Genomic DNA, 24,649 nt, shown 5'->3' with positions numbered 1-24,649 from the left:
ATTTCAGCCTAGATTATGCTGTGATTCTATGAAATTTTCAAATACATTTTTTCTATTGCAAACTATGTTAGGAACTTATTGATAAAGGAACCCACCAGAAGTTACCAAAGTATATATAATTAAAGCTAATGAATGCTGTAGGTGTCCTCGTAAATAATGTCAGTAGCAGCCTCAAATGGACCAGTGCTCAGTTAGTAATTATGTTGAGTCAGGTGATGGTTTACCTTAGTCTCCTTAATCACAACAAGTTTTCTTCCACACAACAGCATTATTTGCCCACTGGCTCTCTGTGGGATTTACAAGGTTCTTAACATAGGGCTGATGCCTGTGAGTAAGCCTTAATTTAAACAAATCAAAGCATGTGTATAAGTTTATATGCACTTTTTTTTGCTTTGTTTTTTTTCCCCTCATGCTACGCATCATTCCTTACAGGCTGAAGGAAGGATGGTCTACCTGAAAGTATGGAGCATGGTTTTCTCAGTACAGTTTTCCTGCAGTACCCTGTATTAGAGAGGCTCAGGTCTACATTCAGATAGCTGCATCAGCTCCTACTGCAAATAGAAATTTCATGTGTTTAACTTGGCCCAGAATTTTTACTTTAAAAGACTGTTATATTTTATACCTTTTAATGATTTATTTAACCTGCCCTGGACTGCATGACATGCAGTCAGAGCAATCTCATTAGCTCTTTTACACATTAGAATTGCCCGAGGTCAGTGTTCAATATGATGTTCAATAGATATAAGCACCTACAACATAATTTGCTCATGCAGTCTCTCATTGAATTACGCCCGTAAGGAACACCCACTTCTCTTAGACTTAACCTTTATTTTTAGTGGGTTGCTTTTAGTGGCAAAAACTGTATTCCAGCTTCTACAGTATCTTGGGATAATTTTGAAGTAATAATTGGAAACAATTAATATTGAGCTCATGTCCTGACTAGATGCATGCCTTTTGTAAGCAAAAATCTCTGTTTGTGGTTTAACTTTTCCTAGATATTTTATTGAATGTTCTTTCATTTTCTTAAATCAATCCTTATGATAAATGGTGATTTTTCCATCCCACCCAGTCCCTTTTTGAACATGCTAGAGACTTAGAGAGTTTGGGTTTGCATTTGGAAGCGGTATATTGTGTAGGGTTTTGGCTCTGTCTTATGCTCTGTGTCTGTAACAGTATTACGGTTCTGCATGTCTGTGGAACACGTTGTATGGATCACTTTGCATCAGGAACAGTGAATGTGGGGGTGAGACAAACACCATTATTCCAATGAATACCCTCTTCTCTGTCAATAAAAAAATGACAGTTACACATACAACAGTATTTAATTCTAGCTTTCCACTGTTTCAATAACTACATAGACTTCAGGGCAAACATGAATGGGACCTTGAAGCTGACCATCTGAGGTAATAGAAAACTGGAAGGGAAAGCCTGTGTTAATCAGCTGCAGCTGCGTGGTTTTGTAGGCAACATCTGCTTTTCTTGTTATCTTTCTGAGCATCTCTGTGTGCTATTATTCAGCTTGCAAATGATGTTGAAGTCCAGAGCACTGTGCTGCTTTACTGTGCCTAGGAATTCAGTCGTCACATCTGCTCTTGACAGTCTCATGTTCAGTTCTGGATTTTAGACCACCTGAACTAGCTCAGTGTTAAGACCTGAATGTAAGACAAGCATGTGGATTGTGTTTGCAGCTAGCAATAAAAGAGCGTTCAAATATCACTTAAAAAGTTGCAAGTCTCGCATATGCTTCTCATCCTCAGGCAGTGGATGAGAGAAGCGTTGCATGAGCCAAGACATCAGGTCTAGGTTTCATTTTATGCTAGAATGTGGCATTTGTGCAATCTTCATAAGCAGGTGCTTCCTCTGCTGATGTAGGCACAACCATGTATTTCTGTTGTTCAAACGTAAGATGGCAGCAAAGCCCCTTCTGTTTTTGACATTACCAGAGGTGCTAGCTGTTCACCTGAATAACTGTGGTAGTAATTTTCTCTGTGGATTCCAGTTTCGCATGTTGTCCGTGTGGTTGGGATTCAACCAAGATAGTAATTTTCCCCATATAAATAGGAAATAAAGAATTGCTTGGACAAAGTGTAGTTGTCCAGCATGGTGATCCCAGCAATGGTTCCAGACTGCTACTTGGTCCAGCATACCAGGCTGAGTAGTTCGTAGCTTGTTGGCAGAGCTATATTAAACAATAAAGTTTATGAACTCATCTATTAAACACTGGATGGTAACTAGGCATGGAAATTTTAGAGATTGATAATAATCTGTGGATATCTGGAAACTCTTGCTTTATTGATTGAATCATGTAAGTGGGCATCAGAAAGTCTGGTCTCTTCCCCCATTTTTGCTGTAGGTTCACCGTAGCAGGAAAGATCACCTAATGTGCTTTCTTTTTCATATCTGTAAAATGCAGTGATTCTCTTCAAGCTTTTGATTGTTACAAGGTTCAGCCTATCTTTGTAAATGCTTAAGCTCATTAAATTGGATGTGGTGTGGAAATACAATTGTTGAGCTGACTCTTAGGTAGTTTTATCTATTTGTGTTATCAAATACCTGCTGATTTTTTTTCTCTTCCATGAAAAAAGAAATCATATCCTACCTCTAGGCCAGAATTAAGCATTTTAGTGGCAATATTTCTTTTTCTGACACACAGGAATGTTTCTGAAGGATGAAATGTGAAATGGAGAAAAACAGTAATGATGCCAAATTCTTACTGCCTTTTAGTCTGAGCTAGGCAAGTAGATATGGTTAAGCAATAATTTTTTTTTTTTTAAAATCTCCAGATTTATTTTTTGCCTATCATGTTTGAGTGCATTTCTTCCTTTAAACCAAGGGAGTGTCTGAAAGGGTATCTTTCTCCCTTTAAAGGTGAAATGTAAGATATTTTGGTTTTTTGTTGTTTGTTTTTTTTTTCCACAAGTCAAGGATAAAACCTGAAATTCTCTCTGTTGCAGAACTGAACTCCAGACAGTCCTTTCACAGCTGAATGACATTCATAGTGGCACCTCTGGTATGGCATGGGCACCTTAAGCCTCAGGAAGCTTAGGGCTGGGTGGGAAAAGAGTAGGCACTACTGTTTGCTACTTCTTCCTAGCTGATAGGTCAACACAAAACCTACCATCTGGGGTCTACCATGGAGGTATCATTGAAGGAATCAAGGAGCAGGGCTGTATTTTTACATTTGCTGATACTACTTGACTCCTCTGACTGCCACTGCCAGAGGACTTTTGGTTAAGAGCAATGAGTGTTTCATGCAGCCAGCTGTCTGCAGCTGCCAAACCTCTGTCCGCTGATTTCAAGACAGAAAATGCTGTGTGCTTTGTTAGATTCCTATATTAGGTGGTTTGAATGCAATCTGGAAAACTTAAATTGCCCTTTTGCTCTCTAGATTTGAGTCTTGCAGAGGGCCTTCGAGTTATTGTAGTTCCTTCCCTTATGCTTTGGAAAGCAGATAGTCTCCCAATGTGGCAAACTGGAATCCCTTTTTCTTTCCTCTTTTTTTCCTTTCTAAAAGTTGTGGAAACTGTCTTGTTTCCCTGCCAGTTTCTTACACAGCTTGGAGGAACTGCTGGTGCTCTGCAGCATGCCTGGGATTTGCACCGTGTCTGATGTGGACTGCAGTGGAACCAACTAGGTCCACTGATGGATTCCAAAATCTGACAGCAAAGTAGATTTGAGTCAGCATCTGAGAGTTGAGAGCCAGAACCAGATTCATTTAGCCTACATGCTGTTACACACCAGTTTTCAAGCATCGAGGTGCTAATTTCATCTCTCTTGTAAATGTGGAGTGACAGGCGCAGTGTGGCTCACCATATCATCGTGCTCTCTGATGGCTTTTCAGGCCTTGAACTATGGGAGGCCCAGCAAAGCTAAATTTTAAATGCTTTAGCCTATTACTCACCTAATTTGCTTTTCCCTCTCAGGCTTTCTATAATTAGCCATGACTTGGTCACTGCTGTACTACTGATCTTAAAAAGAGTTTAAAAAAGAGAAACTCTGCCATGCAGCCCAATGGCTGTGCTGGATGGCAGAGGGGAAGGACAGTGGGATTTTGTAGTGCTTATATAAGGGTTTAAAGGGTCTCTGCAGCCTTTGCAGAAAAAATATTTTCTTTCTTGTATTGTGGAAGACCTGTGGCTGTCAAACACAAGAGAAATATGCTGTGTCCATCAATCACAATGTACCTGATAGCTTCTGTCTTTTTGTTAGGTGTCTGCTTTATAACACCAGTCATGAGGCAAATCCCTTCCTGATTGCAGTAAGTCATTAACTGCCATGGCTCATATATTTGAGAGGAGTGGCCAGAAAAGTGGCAACCTTCCTCAGGGTTTTCTGCACACCGTTGAGTACAGAAGATTTCAAGCTGGAAGAGGGCTGTGGTGTCCTTCCCCCTTGCCCAGTTAGTGGGGGAGGACCATTCTGGGTACTGCTTAGAGAACCTCCCTTCACAGAAATTCTCATTACAAAGTCTAGCAGGTTAGGGATGTTTGTCATGAACCTAAATCCCTAAATGCCTCTTAAGAGTGGTCTTCTATAAAGATTTCATTTGATTTGGCAGTTAGATCTGTTAAAAATTGTCCAAAATCATATCTTTAGGATGTAGACGTACACAAAATAGAAGATGAGCATGAGGCAGTCATTATTTTAGATTATGTGAACAGTGGTGCAACACGGGCTCTGGGAGAGCATCAGCAACTTGGACTCACATCCTAGCTCAACTGTATTGTGTATTTGCTGTCACCAGTCTGTAGTGTTTTAGTGATAAAATGAGTAATAGGTCCCCAACTGTAGAATATAGACTTCTCACCACGCTTATATGACATCAGTATGTGGTGTTGTTTTTTCCTCTAGTTTGAAATCAGGCAGCTGAGGGCCCACCTTGCTCAGCAGGATTTGGACCTGGCTGCAGAGAGAGAAGCTGCGCTGCAGGTCCCACATGTACTGAACAAACAGAGCAGCAACAGGTACAAGGTGGTAGCAACTGAAGATTCGGATGATGAAGCCACCGAGAACATCACTGAGTTGCGACCTCCACGAGGTGAGTGCTGCCTGTGTGCTGCTACCCGCTGGCACAGCTGATACCTTACGTGGAGTTACTGAACCCACTAAATACTTTCAGTCTACCGGTGAATTGATTACTTGCTCTGAAGTCTGCATTTTCCCATTTTTGCAAAGAGGCTGTGTCTGCTTTGAAGTGGCAGGAGCTGTTGCATTTGTGAACAGAGCCAATAAAATGACTTGGGAAGAAAATGACTGTGATGTACCTTCCCAGTGTCGTCATGATTACATCCATCAAACACTAAAGAAGCAGCAGCCAAATCAGAATTGGCAAAAGTATAAGCACTCAGAGGTAAAAGCAGGGAAATTGAGAAGAACATTGAAAAACAGTTTCTGTCTTTGGCCACTTGCATTTCTGTGGTATAGAGGGGACCCAGGCATCAGCTGTGAAGCTTGCCTTGCCTGGAGGCTATGGTCTTACCAGGTTGCTTAAAACTGCCAATGCTGGACAGCCCAGCTGTGCTTGGACAGGGCAGCTCTGGTGCCAGAAAAGGAGCGGTGCGCTCTGTAGGCAGCTCCTGCTCGGATGTGCAAATGCCACGTGACTATGGTGAAGAGCAGTCCGTTGTCTGTGAGCTGTCTGTTGGGCAGGTACGTGGTTCGGGGGAATAACAACAGTTATGTTTACTTGGATCCATTTTTATCACACAAGTGCTAGACCAGAAGTATTTTTGGAGAAGACATAGCTCTTTTTCCTGTGATCCCCCAACCCTTACAATGGGGTGCAGGATGTGTCCTGATCTCAGTAACATTTAATGTAATATTCCAGAGGAGACAACACTTTCAACCTTAGTGATATGTTAGTCTACCTTGGACATCTTAGTTTGATTATTTTAGTAGATGAGCAGTATGTGAATATATCTGAATTAGAGGCTTACATGGTATCCTTATTTTGGCCAAACTCCTTAGAATTCAAGGCACAGAAGTACTTTAATCAAAAGGCTTAAGAGAAAAAGCTCACCAGCCATTTTCAAATGATAATCCTTTCCATTCTCTACACGGTAATGAAAGCGTGTAGAAATTGTTCTTGCTTTTTCCTCTTTATAATATCTAAGCGCTAACCACAGTTCAGCCATTAATTATTCCTGATTTGAAATTGTATTTAAAAGCAGACAGTTGAGCAGACTGCCCCCTAAAATGCATTCCCCCCTTTTTTGTAGTATTTCAGAGGTTTCCCCAGTGGATATGTTATAATTTATGCATGTGTTCCTTGAGGGTTACATTTGGAACTGGAGAGTGTTGTGCACATTATAAGGAGGCTTGCTGAAATTTTAGTGCTGTGGAGATTCATCTAAAAATTTTTCTGTCCAAGGTATTCATTCCAACATCCAAGTTAACACAGTTACTCATCATTTGTGTCTCCCTGTAAAATGCTGGTCATGCATGCAACAAAGTAGACACACAGTCTTCAGATGGATTTCTACATTCAGTTAGGTTACGTGATTAGAGAGATTCATGCTTTTCACTGAAAAAAGGTGCTCAGCAAATAAGAAAACGTGTTATTTTACATACTGGGTAAGGTGCAGTTAAGTTATATGTAAACATTCATACTGAGTATAAAGAATTAATTTCTGATTCCCAGAAGTCATCTAAAAATACCAGAGGAAATATTTTTTGTGCATTGTATCATATATTACATACAAAGCCTTTGTAGATGCATTGAGTGCTTGTCTTCAGAAGCTAAATTTGGGTGACTATTTTAACAATTGTCCTTCCTGTTGAATGAGGCAAGAGTTGGACAGAAAAAAATTTCCTGTGATCTTATAGCAAGGGACACCCATCCGTGGTAGTCTGCCGACAAGGGGCCCAATTAAGATTGCATGAGAAACCACAAGCCCAGCAATAACGCTCAGTGCTTTAGTTCACAATCCAGGGAACAGTCAATTGAGGCAGAGGATTTTGCATTTGATTTCCTGGATTATTTTGCAAAGGAAAGTAGTAGTAAGCTATGAAGGCTTTGAATCCTGCACTAGCAATGCTGGCTTAGAGATTGCTTCTGTGTATCCTATACAGGACTTCAAAACCTCAACTAACAGCTTGAGAAGGCAGTTACCCCTTGGGAAGAAAGATCATGAGCCAGCCTTGCCTGGTTCTTCTCTCTCCCCGCTTCAACTGGGTCTTTCTTCAGCTCTCCCAGCACCAACTTGCACTCGCAGTAATATGCTGGCTGTTGCTGTAGCAGCTTTCACCATTATGATTTCGGCATACTGCCAGCATTTTCTTCATCTACACCATGGCCATTCTGACCAATATATATATCAGCAAAACCTGAATGTGGTATGTTGGAAGGAAGAAGAGCACGTCTTCATCTGAAGGTGCCTCCATTTGCACAGGGTGGAAGGGTATATCTAGTTGGTGTAGGATCTCCCATCTCCCCACCTGCTCAGGCATGTGAAAGTCTCCTGAGACATGGCTCTGCAGAGCATGGACGATTGAGGTGTTTCCTGGAGGTCATTTCTGTATCCTCCCGCTTCTCACATGCTGTGGTTACACTGGCTGTGCTATCTTGAGGGCTTTCCACACCACTTGTTCTGCCTGGAACTGTAAGCCACTGCTGTTTTAACTCCTGACTTTAGGGTCAAGGGTTATGTTTTGCAAGTTACCCTCTGTGTCAGACTGCATTAAGAATTGCTTTGCATCCATTTTCTCTAAGCTGTGTCTTTCCTCCTTAAAGACTCCAGAGTGATGACTGCAGTTAATTGTTCTGTGTGCCACATGGCATTTGTGAGCTTTGAAAAACATTTGCAGTTGCCTATTACACTGACTAGATGGAGGAGGAATAAGGGACCAGGTTGCTAATACTGGTAAAAGAAAAGCTACAGTTCAAAGCCACAATTCAGCTGTTAGGCAAAACAGGCTCTGATGTGCTGTTCTCTTATGCTCTGGCAGAATATTAGCCTTACATGTAACACCTGAGGGTAAGATATGGCATGGAATGCATGTATTTGTGCCAAACTTAACTTTGTCAGCCTTCAAAAAAATCACCATCTTCAGAGACCCCTGACTTCTGCCAAACCAGCAAGCTTGAGTTGGCTAGGGAACATACTGCATGAGAAAATGAGATATTCAGTCTCAAGCTAATCTTATTTCCCCAGTCTATATTGAACAATGGAAACATTCAGTGCAGCATGCTTTACCACAAAGGGGTTATGGAATAAGAAAGCATTGAGACTTCTTACTCATTTCCCTACCTGGGAGTTTTATGGGACAGTGCATAAGTTAAAGCTCCTCAGGGACAGCTGTAGCTTGTACTCTGGTATTTACACTGGATTTTGTGCAACCATTTACTACAGCGTTCAGTAAAGTAAATCAGGTATCCCCAGCATCACATGGTACACACAGCACCTCAGGGAATTTGTGTAGAGACACACATTGTGGCCTGCACCAGGAGAGTACTGGATGAGCTAGGTGATTTGGTAGCTTTCAGTACATGCTTTCACCCAGCTTTTCTTCCTGCAGTTCTTTCTCTTTGTATGTGAAGTGCCTTATTGCTGGTATAAGACTGGGAGAGGCAAGAGCTCTAGTCAGATGGTCAGTGGGCTCTGAAAGTGTGCCCATAACTCCCAGCTAATGTTTCATGCCTCTTCTTGAAGGACCACTTCTTGAGGCTGTACAGCTGTAAGCTGTTTGTGGCCTGGTCAGTCCTGTGCTAATACTCTTAATTAATGAGCTGATTGCTGCCTCACACACTTGTATCTCCCCAGAGCAGTTCACCAAGAGATCTCCTAATATAGTAGGAATAACTCTGTGGAAAATATATGGATATATGGTATTTTTTAATTAATTTGGCTAAGAAGCAGGAAATTTTTCACCTTTAACTTGCTTTGAATGGAGGTTTTATTTGTCTTGCCAAAAAGTTGATCTCCAGAACGGACAAACGTGAAGGCTAAAATGCAGGCTTCAGCATGCAAGTCAAAGGGTAACATTATCAACACAGGAAAGATGATGGGACTTGAGAGGGCACAACTCTAGGAGGTATAAACCCATGGCAAAACTGTGATATTTGCTGCACTGTGAGCACTTTCCTTAGCTTCTCTGCCTCAGTTTGTAGCGAGCTTAGGGTGAAAGCTGTTGCATATGAATGCACAGCAGCATTACTAATGATTTTCAGGACTATTGTGGTTAGCCTTTCTCTAAGAGCAAGGGAAACATCCTAAGTGCTGTCATCTCCTTTCTTCCCAGAGATTGTTACCATTTGACATAATGGCTAATATTATCCTATCTGTTCATCTCTAAATTATAGAGGAAGTCTTTTCTTTTGCTGAGTTCTTACCTTGTACAGTATGTAACTGGTCATGGCCGGAATAACGTCTAATGTTTTCTGCTCCTGCACAAATCATTTTTAGTGTTTGGTACACGAAGTTCCAGGCTACAGGGAATGCCAGGTTCACAGTGCCCCATATAGCCATTAATACTTCCTTCCAAAATTTATTATTCTTTAATCTCTCCCATAATATATGAATTAGAGTTCCTAGTGGAAATTCCTCATTTTCCTGCATATATCATTTCAGTTTTTGAAATTTTACAGTACTGCCATAGTTTAAGATTAATATGCCACCCTTCTATTCCTTTGAGCAAGAACCAGATCCTAGCTCTGTTACTTTGCATCGTGGAAAGCTTATTTTTAGTTATTCTCAGTCAAATTTCCATTTTTATAGCGTTAGTAGTAAGTCTTTTGCTTTGGAGGACTGCTGCAATTTATAATCATGCTTGGAGAAAAGTAAAGCTTGCTGTCCCCATAGGTACCCACCATTTTGTAAGTGAATAAAGTAGGATATTGGTAGGGGAACATGAAAAATTCTGGAGCTTCAGAGGGTTTCCCTTATGATTATTCATAAGCTGTCTGAGAAGCCAAAGCAGGGTACTGGAAAGGATTTTGTCAGTTGTTCCTTGCAAGGCAGTCTGAGCTGGTTGAACACTTTTAAACTCTAAGCCAGTTCCTTTGGTGATCATCTCTTAGTGCTCTAAGAGAGCCCTGTTACTGCAGAACAATAGATAAAAAATAGTTTATGGTTATTTTCAAATGTTGAAATGTATCTACTTTGAAATCTACTCCTGGAAATGGTTATATCTGAAGTGCACTCTGCTTCCTGGTTAAACTCCATGTATCTGTGGAAGAGTGAGGATTTGGCTTCTCTGAAGGTGCCTCTTTCAGGCTTTGTGGTTCTCTGTGCACTGATCATCCAGGTGGGAATCAAAGGAATTAAACCTTAAGTAACACTTACATAAATGTGTGTGTAGTTAGCGAAGTTAGGCTCTTGAATTTCATATTCACCAAATGGGTGGGGTAGAAACTTTTCACTTCCAGAAGTGGTGAGCGTATGGTCATGCGTGCGAGGTTGAAGTTGTCTCCCATCATTAATGTGAGGAGGTGTGAAGACTTTGCTGACAAGTGAAGGAACACAGAACTGGAACGTTTTCCACTGTCCAAGCATGCAGCCCCTTTCATAATAATCCCTTTCATAAACAGATCATGTTCCATGTGACAGCAGTCATGTATTTTGCCCTCTGCCGCCATTATAACACTGTTCCAGCATCTCACTATTCTAAATTATTAGAAATCTTTTCCTAATTCCCAGTCTACATTTATTCATTGCCAGTTTATAACAATTTGTTCTTGAATCCTTTTGCTTAAATTATTCTCTTTCCCTGATGTTTACCCAGCAAATTATTGTTTTGTTGGTAGCCATATTCTTTCTCAACCTTTGTTTTTTCTAGACGCAACGAATGTGGCTTCAGGCTGACTGTAACAAGCCTACTCAGATGTGGATCTGCTGATCCATATTCATAGAGAACAAGGTTGGAAAGACCATTGAGAGGTCCCCCAGGCCATCCTCTACCCAAAGCCACCAGCCATGCTGACACACAGATGTCCTGCATCTCAGCCACGCTCAACTCTGCATACAGTGCTTTTGCAGCATGATCTGCTAAAGCGAGGCCCAAAGCCACCCAATTTGTTGTCAGTTAAGGATTTTGGTTTTCTGTCCTGATTTTTCTAGCCCAGTAGTATCTGCTGATAATGGAGCCTGTTCCACATTCCAGGATTTCCTTCCGCACAATGACTTCCATCTCAGGTTCATTCCTTATTTAGAACCGGGCTGAATCTGTTGCTCTGTTTTCTGTGCAAGGTAACTTTCACAGTTCCTCTCAAGGTGGGTTATCCACATGCTCAGGCATCCATCCAACCTCTGCAGGGACTGGATATCTGTGTGAATGGAACAGTTGTGTGAGTACTGCGGCTTGCACTAACATGGCCATCTGCCTTCATATGAAAAGCAGGGAAAGTCTCCTGGAAAGTGCCAGCTGGCTGTTCATGTTTCCCATTGGTACAAACTTTCCATGTTGCTCGAGGGAAAGGGAGAGAGACCTTCTAAGGCCAGCAAAGCAAAAGGGAAAAAATCTCTGCTCAGGTCATCAAGACCAGAAAGGTGAACTAAACAGTACAGCACAGGCTAGGGAGCGTGCATATGCCTTAATAAATGAATTTACAAGTGAGCAGTGAGCTATACTTGGACTGCTGAGGAGAAGAGGAGGTTAGGTCTGGCTGAGAATTTGGTGATGGTGAAGTTCAGATGGCCAAGGTCACGCAGATCTGGAATGCCAGAGATTGCATGGCAATCTGCAGGGGAAAACTCCCTGGGAAGGTTACAGCTTCATAGGGGAGTTTTCCCCTGTGGATTGCCAGTCTGCTCTCAGAAACACCTAGAGATGTCCTTTTTTTATGTACATTCTGTCTTCCTTTCTTACTGCACTACAGTGTCATACTAAGGCTATGTTCTTTTTGGGCAGTCAGGCTGCAGCAGTGTTATTGGCTAGTGTCAGAGCAGCATAGCTGTCATCACTGTTCTTACTTCTAGAAGTGTTTAGGTGACAATAATTTGAACTTGTGCCTTGAAAAGCCTCCCTGCTCAGAGTGTTTATCTTAGTGGCTTTTATTGCAAAGTGTATGTTATGCTACTTTCCTTTCCTAATGCTTGTAAGTGGTAGTGGTACTTTAAGGAGAAGATGCCAGTGTCAGATAGCAGTTATGGAGATGAAACATCGGGTTCTTTAGAAACCTCCTAATAAAGATTGCTTTCTGGAGGAAAGTCGGGGTAAGACATTACTCTACCCTGAGGACTCGCATCCTCAGTGGGAGGCTACACAGCAGAAAAAAATAGTTCAGAAATAGTCCAGTTCAGAAAATTCAGCTTGAAGAGACAGAAGGCAGTACAATCAATGGCAATAAAAAAATGAAGTAAAATGCTTTAATAATGAAATATTTCAAAAGAAATCCCCCTTTTTAAGGCCTCTAATGTAAAAGATGTGCAAATGGTATTTATTATATGCAGGGGGGTTGCTGACTCATTCACTAAAGTCATTGATGAAACAATTAAAGGTCACTGTTGAGGGATTACAGAACTAAGAGAGAGATCTGCCTTGGGTGGAATGTCATTTATGTGTTTCACCAAATTTATTAAGTTTTTATAGGGCCAGGAGAGAGAGATTACAACGTTGTCTCTTGGGTCAGATGAGATTATATGGAACTGTACTCTAAATAGTTTATTACTCCCTGAACCATTTTAGTGTGTGTTCTGAGCCTTGCGGGAAAAGAACAGGCAGCTAATTTGAAAACCTTCATCAGACAAAATCCAGTAGCTGTCAGACAGATCCTGACCAAGAGCCGCATGTTTTTTCAATAACAGATATTTGGGTAACAGGCTAAGAGATGGGACTTATTTCCTCTTCTTGATTTGACTTCACTGTGCTTACAGCCTTGCAGAAGTGGTTGGTTACAGCGTCAGGGAAGGCTGTTGGGGTTTTATGTGAGAGAGGTAGGAGTCTGAGCAACCTTCCCAACCACACGTTCCCTTCTGTCTGGTGAAAAGTCTTGATCATGTTGGAGTGAGCCCCTCTGTCTATTTGTAGTCCCATGTTCCTCTGCTGCGTCACCTCTTACAGTTACATAGTTGCTGTGTTCCACTAGTAGGTGAAGCAGTTTCAGGTGTCTCATTTTGTCATGCTGTTTTGGCAGTCATTCACACCCCATGCTACTTGAGCAAATAATGCTCGTGGACCATAGAGAACACCCTGTTCCTGCTCGTTCCTTCTCCTGCCCGGCAAAACCTTCTCTCAGCTGAATTCCTCCACCGTGCTGCTGCATATCTTACTGCTTCCCATCGCTCTCGATTTCCAGGGAAGATTGTAGAACCATCCTTGTTCGCCACAGCTTAGGATGGGTTTTCACATGGGGAAGAGCTGCCTCGCTCTTCCCATTCTACTTTCTCAACTCACAGCTGTTGGATCTTCATCACCAAATTTGTCACCAGATTTCCTGGGGGTAAAGGCTTTCATTCATTACATGTAGAGGTGGCATTTGGGGACATGGTTTAGTGGTGGACTTGATAGGGTTAGGTTTACGGTTGGACTCAATGATCTTAAAGGTCTTTTCCAACCTAAATGGTTCTATGATTCCTCCTGGTGCATCTAGCAAGAGGATCCCAATCATCATCCATAGACATTTTCCTAAGGTTGCCATTTCTAGGAGCAATAAGAGGGAAATGCTTTTTTTTTTCTACTTACTGCCAGTTCCATAATTTACTATAAATACCATTTGGGCATCATTATGGCTAAGGACTTTTAAATGGAAAGTTTCTCTTCCGGAAAAGGAAGTGCAGGTAACATTGCTATGTATTTGAAGAGATGGGTTTATTTCTAGGAAAGGAGAAAAATTAAGTCTTCTGGATCCTGAAGATTCCAAGGTGGCAGAAGTAACAAAAAAATGTATTAAAACCCCAGAGAAACTATGAAGAATGAAGTATTTCTTAAGACAACTCCCTTTCTGGAGCTGAAACTAAAATACACTGACAGCAGAAAACACTATGTAGAATTTAAATAATATAAGCAATCTGCCCCTTTTGTAAAGCTGGTCTCCCCTTGCTCACATGAACTTCCTACATCCCACCAGCTGCAAAAGTAGTTGTACTCCCCATCCCATTTGACTGCACATACTGAGCAGTAGGGACTTCATCTTGTTGTAAATCACCGTAAAATACTTAAGCAGTGTTCCATAGTAATGGGCAGTACTGTACTTTTTATATGTGTGTACATTTTGTATGCACAAATGGTTGCTTCCAGTTGTATATTTGTGGCATTTTTTTAAACTCCTTGCTTTCAGCAATGTAGAATATGAGAGAGAACTGGAATTGTTTATAGCCTTTTATGCCCAAAGCAGCTGAGACTCTCATATGAGTAAGATGAGTTTGTTAATTGTCATTTTGCTTTAATGTAATGATTCAGAAACTTAATCTGTTGTTGAAATATTTATTCTGCTTTTGTTATTCCATTAGTCGTTATTGTTTTTTGTTCATAAGGAAGTATTCGGGTAAAAAAAAAAGGTATTTTATTTTATATTTTACATATACATGCTCATGTATATATTTATACGTATTTTATCTATAGATAGATAAGCAATGTAAAACAATGACATTAATAAGGCCATCAGATAATAACATTAACGTAGGCAGCTCTCCCAGTCTTGTGTGCAAGTAGTCACATGCACAGCCAGGACAGAGTGATTTTCCTCACCACTCAGATCTGAGTCTGTCCATTACAGGATTTCCTTTTCAGGTGTTTGGCATTGGCCTTTGCTGGTAAAGAGTAGTCTATAATCTCTTTGCTAAATTGGTTTGAAAGCAACTGATCGGTTTGAAAATAGTGCCCTGGTGCATTCCGTTAGTTGATAGACAGATTGCCAGGGCAGTAAATGTATGCAATCCTAAAGAAGACTTGATTTGAGCCATGCCATAAGACACGAAAAGCAGATGAATAACTTTTCCAAGTTGTTTTCTGCCTTTGGTGCAAAGCATCCTGGCATTTTGGGCAGACTTTAGAGAGCGCCAAAGGAAATGAGAGCACCGCAGTCCCCCATTCATTGCAGAGAGCGTGGCCGTGTGCTTTTGCCAGGTGATGAGGAGGGGCGACCCCCACGTGCAGAACATGCCCTTGTCCAGGCCAAACGGTAGTTCTCTTTTCCCCATTTCTCTGCCTAGAATTAGACTCTTAAGTTAAATATGCTGAAAGTGCATTACCTGAATAGAGATAGGCAGGTATTTTCTGACTGTAGCTGAAGGTTCCATGCCTGAACAAGAACCTGTATCTATACGGGCTGGCAGGTTTGGTGGCGTTTAGAGTATAAATTATGCATGATTGAAATGAAGTGTATTTTAGTAGCAGATAGCTGAAAAGCCTTGCAATGTACTCCTAATTCAGCGGCATTGCCTTGAGCTACTCTGAGGCCTCTTTTTTAAACTCAGACATTAGCACAAAGCACACCTCTGACTGCAGGCATTTAAAGATCAACAAGGGCCAAAAAAGCTTTTAAGATCCAATGAAACCAGGAAAACAACCATGTTGCCTTTCAGTGTCAGGTTAGATTGCCTTCTTATGAGTGCAGCTATTTCAGGTACAGAGTGCTTAGTGGTTTGGGTCTTGTTGTGTGGAGAAAGTGTTCCCCAGAAAACATCTGTTTCTTTCACCTGCAAACCGCAATGTGCTGTGAAAAGGCAGGACTGTGTAGCCACAAAGACCCAGGGGGACGAAGGAAATCTGGCTCAAAGGGATGAGCATGGTTTTCTGAAACATGGTATCAAAAAGAGCACTTAAAAGGAGAGAATGCTTTTAGAGCACACCATACACCGCAAATTGGGCAGGTCAGGTTGCTTGTAAGCTTGAAAAATCTTCCTGGATTGCCAACACTGTTTTCTTAGCAGCAATATTTGCATTCTGCTCAGAATTGCAACAAGAGGGGTTTATTTTCTTTTTCAGCAACTGTAAAATGTTCTGCTTTTCTGTAAGATAACATGTAATCCCACTGTCATCTCCAGCATCTAAATGCATATACAATTTAGATGCTGCATACAATATAGCTGTTGCTTTTCCCTTTTGTGGTCATGTCTTCATTTTTATCTTACCATTACTGAAGTTCAGGTGTAGCTCTCATGTACGTACTACAAGTGTAGTACTACACCCTTGACTTGTGAAAATCTTTGTAGCATATTTTAAGCCAACAGATAATGTAAATATTATGCTATATATTATATATGTAATATACAACAAAATAATTCTCTTTATTCATTCTGAATGAAAAAAAAAAAGGACATTATTTTAGAAGTAGGGAGTTACACATTAAAACTACATGGATTTACAACTGTTAGAGGGCTGGCTTGTCTGGCTCTGTTTTTCCTTTCCCACAGCAGCGCTTGTGTTGAGCTGGAGAGGCATTTCTACTTGTTTTGGTAAACTCGTTGTGTGGCTTTTATTGGCCATGTCATTCCAGGTAGAACAGGGGATGTTCTAGACATTCTTCTGGAAACATACTGGATGTAGTTTCCTCTTTTTTTAAGGCAACTGTGTTTCACAGGAACAAGTTAAAAACACTAAAAGGAAAGAGAGAGTGCAGAAACACAGGGAAGCTGCTCAGGAGCAATGGTTACGTCATTGCTGTTCAGTATGGCAACAGCATATGTCTCAGGAGGGGACTGCAAATGAAAATGAGGAGCAGTGTTGGGCCATGTGAAAAAAAATACTGAAAGAAAATAGAAGTATCCCTACAGGAGAAATAAAACCTGCCCACCAGTGCCCCTACATGGAGAACTCCTTGGCAGAATAAGGGGGTGGCTGCAGACCGGTAGGGAGCAGGGTGCTTGGGCTTTCCCAGGAGTGCTGGGTCTCTCCAGGGAGACACCAACGTTAACGGGAGGGAGAAGGCAGCTCAGGTCACAAGTGGTATGCAGTGCCTCCCCTTCTGAAGAGTAACCGCGTGGAAGGAGATAACTCAGTGGTGTAACCGTACAGCAGAAGTAGGTCTGTCTATGTTGGTGCCCTCGGTTCAGCCTGTCAGGATAAACACAAGCTTCATCCTTGTGCCGTATGCGGGAGGGGAGGGCCCTGCTGACCAGAAAAAGGCCAGCGTTCTCCTTGCTGCTTGTAAGGACAAGTGTATGGACCTAGGGAACGGGTCAGCCCTGTGTCAATCTCTGGAAATACGTTTTCTCTGGAACCCGAAATGCCTCATTCCCAGGCTGGTGCCATAAAGAACTGCAACAAATGATAATCCCTATTTTGGCTGCGGCCATGGGGTGGATGGGGCAGGGGGTGTGTAGTGTGTCGCCAAATCACACCTGCTCTTCTGGCCTACAAATACACAAAAGGTGGTGCTCTGGGCATACAGGGCAGAGGAGAGCCTTTCACGAGGTGGAATTTCAGCTATTTAAATAAATCGTCTTCTAATGGCTGCCTTTTTGTTCTTGCAGAGGATGACATGAATAATTACATCAGACGATACTACAATGAGCCTAGCAGTGGTAAGTTTTGCTTGAAAATGTAAATGTGAGCTGCATTTTTGCATTGCACTGTGTGCTATGAAGCAGGTGAGACTGAACAATGATGTAGATCTGTCTTGGAAATGAAACCCACCATGGCATCTCTTGGTTTGCTCCATGGAAGTGTGTACCAAAACAGTAATTCCCTAAAGGTTGAAGGGCCCCAGGTTTGCTCCTGCTGAAGGCACTGGTAATAGTTTGGAGATCTGGGAGAGGTTAATTCCCCCTAGGTAGCTAGGCTGTCCAGTCTGCAGAGCAGTTCAAATGGACCCGGGAATGAGCGGCGTGGACAAAAATGAAGTGGGGCATTAGCTTAGCCCAGCACCATGCTGGGAACCTTTCGGAAAGGTTGAACGGCATGGTAAGAAACCTCGGTGGCAGGCACAGTCTGTGACCTGAGGTCAGGCTTCAAATGGATGTCCCCTGGCAAGCGTCGTGCCGGCATGGAGGGCTCTCGCCCTGCTCTGGGGGTCAGCTCGAGCCCGGGGCTGAGGGGCCTCACAGGGCTGGGGGCAGCTGGGCACAGGCTGCCTGGCACAGAGCTGCTGCTGCTGGGAGGAGGCGGAACTGGCTTGCTCTGCAATGTCACCTCACGGCAAGCAAGGCTGGGCTTCCTTATGTGTATGACATTTCATATATAAGTCTATATATATATATTAAAAAAAAAAAGTGTGTGTTGGTATTATGTATGTATATCCCCATATATACATCCCCTATGTACACGGGGATATTTATAAAAAGATGGGTTGTCTGCATATACACATACATACACAGAAGACACATATATGTGTGTACACATAAGTATAATGTATTATATGCATTTATCCCATATATACATCCCTATATATAGTATGTATACACACGGTGAAATATAGACATATATAAAAAGATAGGTATATCTCTAAGAATGTGTGTATATATATATACATACATCTGTGTGTATATATACATGTGCATATAAATCTATAATGTATTATATATGTATATCCCATATATATACACACAAGCCCAGATACAAACATATATAAAAATACATAAGTAAAAATATATACATATGTTTGTGTGTACATGTTGTTGTGGTTTAACCCCAGCCAGCAACTAAGCACTATGCAGCTGCTCACTCACTCCCCCCCATCCAGTGGGATGGGGGAGAAAATCAGGAAAAGAAGTAAAACTCCTGGGTTGAGATAAGAACGATTTAATAGAACAGAAAAGAAGAAACTAATAATGATAATGATAACACTAATAAAATGACAACAGTAGTAATAAAAGGATTGAAATGTACAAATGATGCACAGGGCAACTGCTCACCACTCGCTGACTGACACCCAGCCAGTCCCCAAGCCGCCAATCCCTGCCCCCCCCTTCCCAGTTCCTAAACTAGATGGGATGTCACATGGTGTGGAATACACTGTTGGCCAGTTTGGGTCAGGTGCCCTGGCTGGGCATGAGAAGCTGAAAAATCCTTGACTGTAGTCTAAACACTACTGAGCAACAACTGAAAACATCAATGTTATCAACATTCTTCTCATACTGGACTCAAAACATAGCACTGTACCAGCTACTAGGAAGACAGTTAACTACATCCCAGCTGAAACCAGGACACATGTATAATGTATCATATGTATCTCCAAACATGTGTACATCCCCATATAGATATGAGAAGACATATACATATAAAGGTATGTGTGTGACTGTATATACATATACAAAGATGTATGCATATGTCTTTACATACATATAAAGATGTGTGTGAGAGGCTGTGTATATATATAGATAGATATTTTATCTAGATACATATATTAAATATATCAAAATATATGAATATCTGTAAAGGGGTGGGGGTGTGAGAGGAGGAGAGATGGTCTCTGAATATATGTGTGTATATTATAGACATAAAAGATATATCTATGTATAATGTATTTTAATATCCCCATATATACATAAACACAGAGATACATACATACACAGATGTATATGTAACATAAGAATAAATGAAAGTGTGTGTAAGTGTATGGTTGTAAATATATATATGTGTATAATGTATTTTATATATATATCCCTGTAGATACATCCCTACATTGATATACGTGGGGACATATATATATATGCTTATTAAAGATCTCGTTTTTTTCATATATATATAAAAAAAGATATGTGTGTGTGTATATACATACAAGTTTTGTATGTATTCTGTATTATACAAAATATGAATGTATGTGTATATATAGGTATAATGTCTGAGTTATATCCCCATATATACCCCCATATGTATACATCAATATATATATTTATATAGTAAGATATGTATACATGTATGTGCATATGAATATATGTCTAAATGTTTCTATATATGTAAAGATCTATAAAGGTGCATGTGATTGCATATATATGTTATATGTATTATGAAATATAAATGTGTGTGTAGGTATGTATTATGTATCTATATCCATATACTTATACATGTATATAATTACATATAAAGATATATGTCTGTGTGTATACATATGTAAGCCTATATAAGTATACATAAAGGAGGGTGTATGTGTGTATAACTGCATATACATAGGTATGTTATATATAATATATATTAAAAGGGGGGTGTGTATGACAATATACTTGCAGATTTCATATGTATGCTATAGTTAAGTATAATGTATCTCTGTGTGTATACATATATAGGTATAATGTATTGTAGATGTCTACCCCATACATGTATGTGGGGATATACAAATACATATTTATATATATAGATATATGTGTGAGAGAAACTGTGTATATACATATTTTATATTTCTTATGTAATATATGTAGAAAGTGTGTCAGTTGACTGTATATACATATATTTTTAATATGTATAATATGTATTACATATAATATGGATATATCTGTGTCTGTATCATGTATAGATATAACATATTATGTATCTATATCCCTATATATAAATTCCCCATATATACAGAGAGAAAAAAGATTAAAAAGAGGGAGGGGGGTGAGTGTGTATTTTATTTAAAAATAGGTAATTATATGTATTTTTAAAGGGTTTATGAGAGAGACACTGTGTCTGTATATAAATATCTTTTTAATCTGTATTATGTATATATTTTATATATAAACTATATGTGTGTTTGTGTGTATATACATATATAGGTATATGGTATCTTATAGGTATATCCCTATACATCCCCCTATATATAGGTATGTGTATATAAAGCTATTTATATGTGTGTGTAGCTACATAGGTATTTTATATATCTATAAATACATGTAAAGATACATATGTGTGGGTGGGTATGTGAGAGCCTGTGTATATACATATATAGTTTATATGTTATGTATTAGAAAATACATGAGTGTGTATATATATATACACACACATGTATGTATTATATTATATATAAAATGTGTGTACCTATATAGGTATGTTATAAATGGGGATACTTACATATACACACACATTTTCTCTATAAATATGGATAAATGTGTATATAAAGATATGTGTGTATATAAAATCTGTGTGTATGCATGTGAAAAACTATCTATACACACATAAATTATCTATAAAAAATGTATGCGCACACACATATAGGTATACAGTATTATTTTATTTGTGTATATCGCTCTCTATATCCCCATTATATATATATGACTATACATAAAGATGTATGAATCTATACTTAGGTGTATGTATGTTTAAAAAGATAAGTGAAAAGGAGGGGGAGGTGTGAGTGACCGAGTCTCTGTATATACATATCATTTTATGTATATGTGTGTGTTCACATATAGGTATAATGTATTTTTCATATATATCCCTATATATACATTGCTCATGTATATACACACAGTGAGATAGATATACATACGTATATATAAAGGTAAGCATTATATATACATTATGTACTATATATATACACACACACATATACCCCCCCATATCTGTATGGATAAATCTATATATAAAGATTATGTGTATATAAAATAGAGGTGTGTGAGAGAGTATGTATATATATCTATGTGTTATATGCAGTATGAATGTGTGTATGCATATATACATACAGGTATGTGGTATTCTTTATAGGTGTACATCCCTCTAAATAAATCCCCATAATATACATGGAGATACATAAAAAGTTGTATCTGTGTGTGTATGTATGCATATAATTTTATAATATATATGTATATAATATGGATGTGTGTGTGTACCTAAGTATAGGTATGATGTATTATATATGTATATCCCTGTGTGTACATTCCCCATGTATGTACAGACACAGTGAGAAATATATATTTATATATAAAGGTAAGTGTATGTGTGTGAGAGAGTGCATGCTGTTTAAAGATAGATAATTATATGTATTTGAAGGGAAAACTATGTGTCATATAGTATCTGTATCAAATGTCTGTGTGTACAGATGTCAGTATAATGTATTATATGCAGGGTTCCTACCCCCATCTATATGGATAATTCTATATATAAATATACATATATAAAATGAGACACAGTATATAAATACACACGTATATATTGCCTAGAATATATATATATGTGCACACATGTATATGGTATTATTTATAGATGTGTATTCCTCTATATACATCCGCATAATATACATGGAAATACAGAAAAAGGTGTTACCTGTGTGTATATATACATATAATTTTACATGTATAATGTGTAGTACATATAATATGGATATGTATGTGTGTTCACATATAGGTATAATGTATTATAGATGTATAATCCCTATATACACATTCCCCAAATACATACACACAGTGAAAAAAAAAATTATTTATGTATAAAGGTAAGTATATGTGTGTGTGAGAGAGACTGAGAGTGTGTGGTCTATTTAAAGATAGCTAATTACATGTATTTAAAGGGGGGGAGACTATGTAGTAGATATATCAAATGTCTGTGTGTACAATGTATTATATGCATGCAGTTCCTTATATATATATATATATACACAACATGTAGATATGGGGAATATGTAAAGAATGTTGGTGTATGTGAGTGATTGGTATATATACCTACATAGTATATATACTTTGTGTGTGCATGCACACACATATATAGGTATACAGTATTATTTATAGCTGTGTATCCCTCTGTATACATTCCCATTATGCATAAAAGCAATATATAACTAAAGAAGGGGTGTTCATGTGTAAGTATAATGTATTATGTATGTATATTCCTCCCTATTTATTCCCCATATATGCAAACATACACATATATAGATACAGTTTTATATAGAAAAGAGGGTGTGTGAAAGTATTTGTGTGTGTTAGTCTATTCCATTTGACAATAGGTAATTATGTACCAGAGAGTGTGTGTATATATATAGGTATAATGTATTATAGCTAGAGTTCCACATGTATAGATACAGGAAAATGTATATATACAGATAAGGCTAATAAGGCTATATATAAAGATTATGTGTGAGAGAGTGTGTATATATACACACATTCATAGATAGATGTCTGCAATACTATTTATATATTAGTAGTCCTTTCTATACACCATTATATATACATGGCTATATAAAAGCTATGTATATCTAGACATAGGGCTATAGAAATAAAGGGTTTGGGGGTATGTGGGAATGTATTCATGTATAGATATGTTTTCATAGAGGTACACCACTTCGTATACATTTTCTCTCCTTCCATACACACATGTACAGAACAATATACATATATTTATATATAAAGGGGTGTGTTTGTGTGTAACATTAGACACTATGTAATTTTGACATGTCTCTATACATGTATTTATGGAATACATACACACATCTGGAGGTATATGGTATTATTTATATATGTATGCCTGTTTTGTATCTGTGGTGATGTATCTCCTTCTCCAGCAAGAGGTGCATATCTCTACCTGTGTATATAAAAAGCTGTATAAATAAAGGAGGAGGGGTGGTGTACATACATCGCTATTTTAAATAGGTATGAACTGGATCTATACAAAGCTCGAGAGGGCAGAGGCGCAGTGGTTTTGGAAAGGCGACTGTTGCACTTTGACCAGCCCAGCTGTGGTGCACTGGCTGGGCCCCCTTCACCTGCCTCTCTCTGCTCTCTTCCCTGCAGACAGTGGCGTCCCTGAGGCAGCCATCTGCGTCGTCACCACCGCTGCCATCGATGTCCATTGCCCCAACATCTCCTCCGACCTCTTCACTGTGGAGGTGCCGATGCGCCTGGGCAGCACCGGGACATCTGCCAGCATCACCTCAGGCAGCGCCTCGCGGTCAACTGTCAGCTCCGGCACCCAGGCCTGCAGTGAGAGCAGCCAGACGCTGGGCTCCTCCCCGGACTGCAGCACAGCCTGCGACGACGCTGCGGAGGCCAGTGCTGGCCTGCGGGCTGACCTGGCGCCCACCCGGCAGCAGGTGGCCCATGCCATGGTGCAGGAGCTGCTGTCTTCCCTGTCAGAAGAGGCCTGCCTGGCGCAGAAGGGGCTGGATCCTGTCAACCTGAAGCTGCCCAGCCCAGCGGGCTCAGTGGGGGCCAGCCCTGACCTGGGCCACCGGCTTGGCATCTACAACCACAGGAACCAGGAGAGCCTTGATGTCTTCCAGCTCAAGCCACTCCTCGACTGCCCCCAGGGTGCCCCAACAATCGACGAGAAATATGGGGCGCTGGGGCCCCCAGAACCACAGCTAGGCAGGGTTCCTGAGGCATAGCAACAGCTTGGGGAAACAGGGACATCTGTGGGGACATGCTCGCTGCGCTGGGTCATGAGACTGCCACAGGCACGGTGGCAGTGCTGGAGACAACCTCTGCCATCTGCACTAACCACCAGCCTGGGACTGAGCCAGCATCGACTCTGCCCGCCAGTGCCTGTGGCACATGGCAGACCTGCCCTACCACCAGCTCTGGGCCAGCTGTGACCTACGGTGTCCTCTGGGGCACAGCAGACCTTCCAGCAGTCTTAGGCCAGCATGGACCTGCACACCTGGGGGGACAGATAGATGATGGACCTGTCCTGCTGCCAGCCCAGGGCCAGCCTGATGGTGCCTGGAAGCACCACAGACCTTCCAACCAGTCCAGGTCCAGCACAGACTCACAGTGCCTGGGGGCAGGATTAGAGCTGCTGGACAGCTTGGCCCAAGCCTGGCCCCCCAGCCCAACCCTTCCCAGGGGCTGAGCACAGCTGGGAGGGGAGTGTGGATGGGAATAAACACTGACAAACAAACGCATACTGCCTCCTGCCTCGTATCCCT

General features: G+C 40.4%; 1 protein-coding gene across 4 annotated transcripts in view; it reads left to right on the top strand.

The window, feature by feature from the left end:
• The window catches only part of TMEM266 (transmembrane protein 266), a 92,558-nt gene extending 67,933 nt beyond the window's left edge, over positions 1 to 24,625 (top strand). For all 4 annotated transcript variants that reach the window (XM_069797894.1, XM_069797897.1, XM_069797895.1 and 1 more), the window contains 3 exons: positions 4,852 to 5,038; positions 17,352 to 17,402; positions 23,517 to 24,625. In XM_069797894.1, the coding sequence (XP_069653995.1) occupies positions 4,852 to 5,038; positions 17,352 to 17,402; positions 23,517 to 24,109 (831 nt within the window). In that variant the 3' untranslated portion in view covers positions 24,110 to 24,625. The remainder of the gene's footprint in view (positions 1 to 4,851; positions 5,039 to 17,351; positions 17,403 to 23,516) is intronic.
• The last annotated feature ends 24 nt before the right edge of the window (positions 24,626 to 24,649 follow it).

This window comes from Haliaeetus albicilla, chromosome 12 (genome assembly GCF_947461875.1).
Source record: "Haliaeetus albicilla chromosome 12, bHalAlb1.1, whole genome shotgun sequence".
Taxonomy (NCBI): Eukaryota; Metazoa; Chordata; class Aves; order Accipitriformes; family Accipitridae; genus Haliaeetus; species Haliaeetus albicilla.
This window is presented reverse-complemented; position numbering and strand designations above follow the sequence as displayed.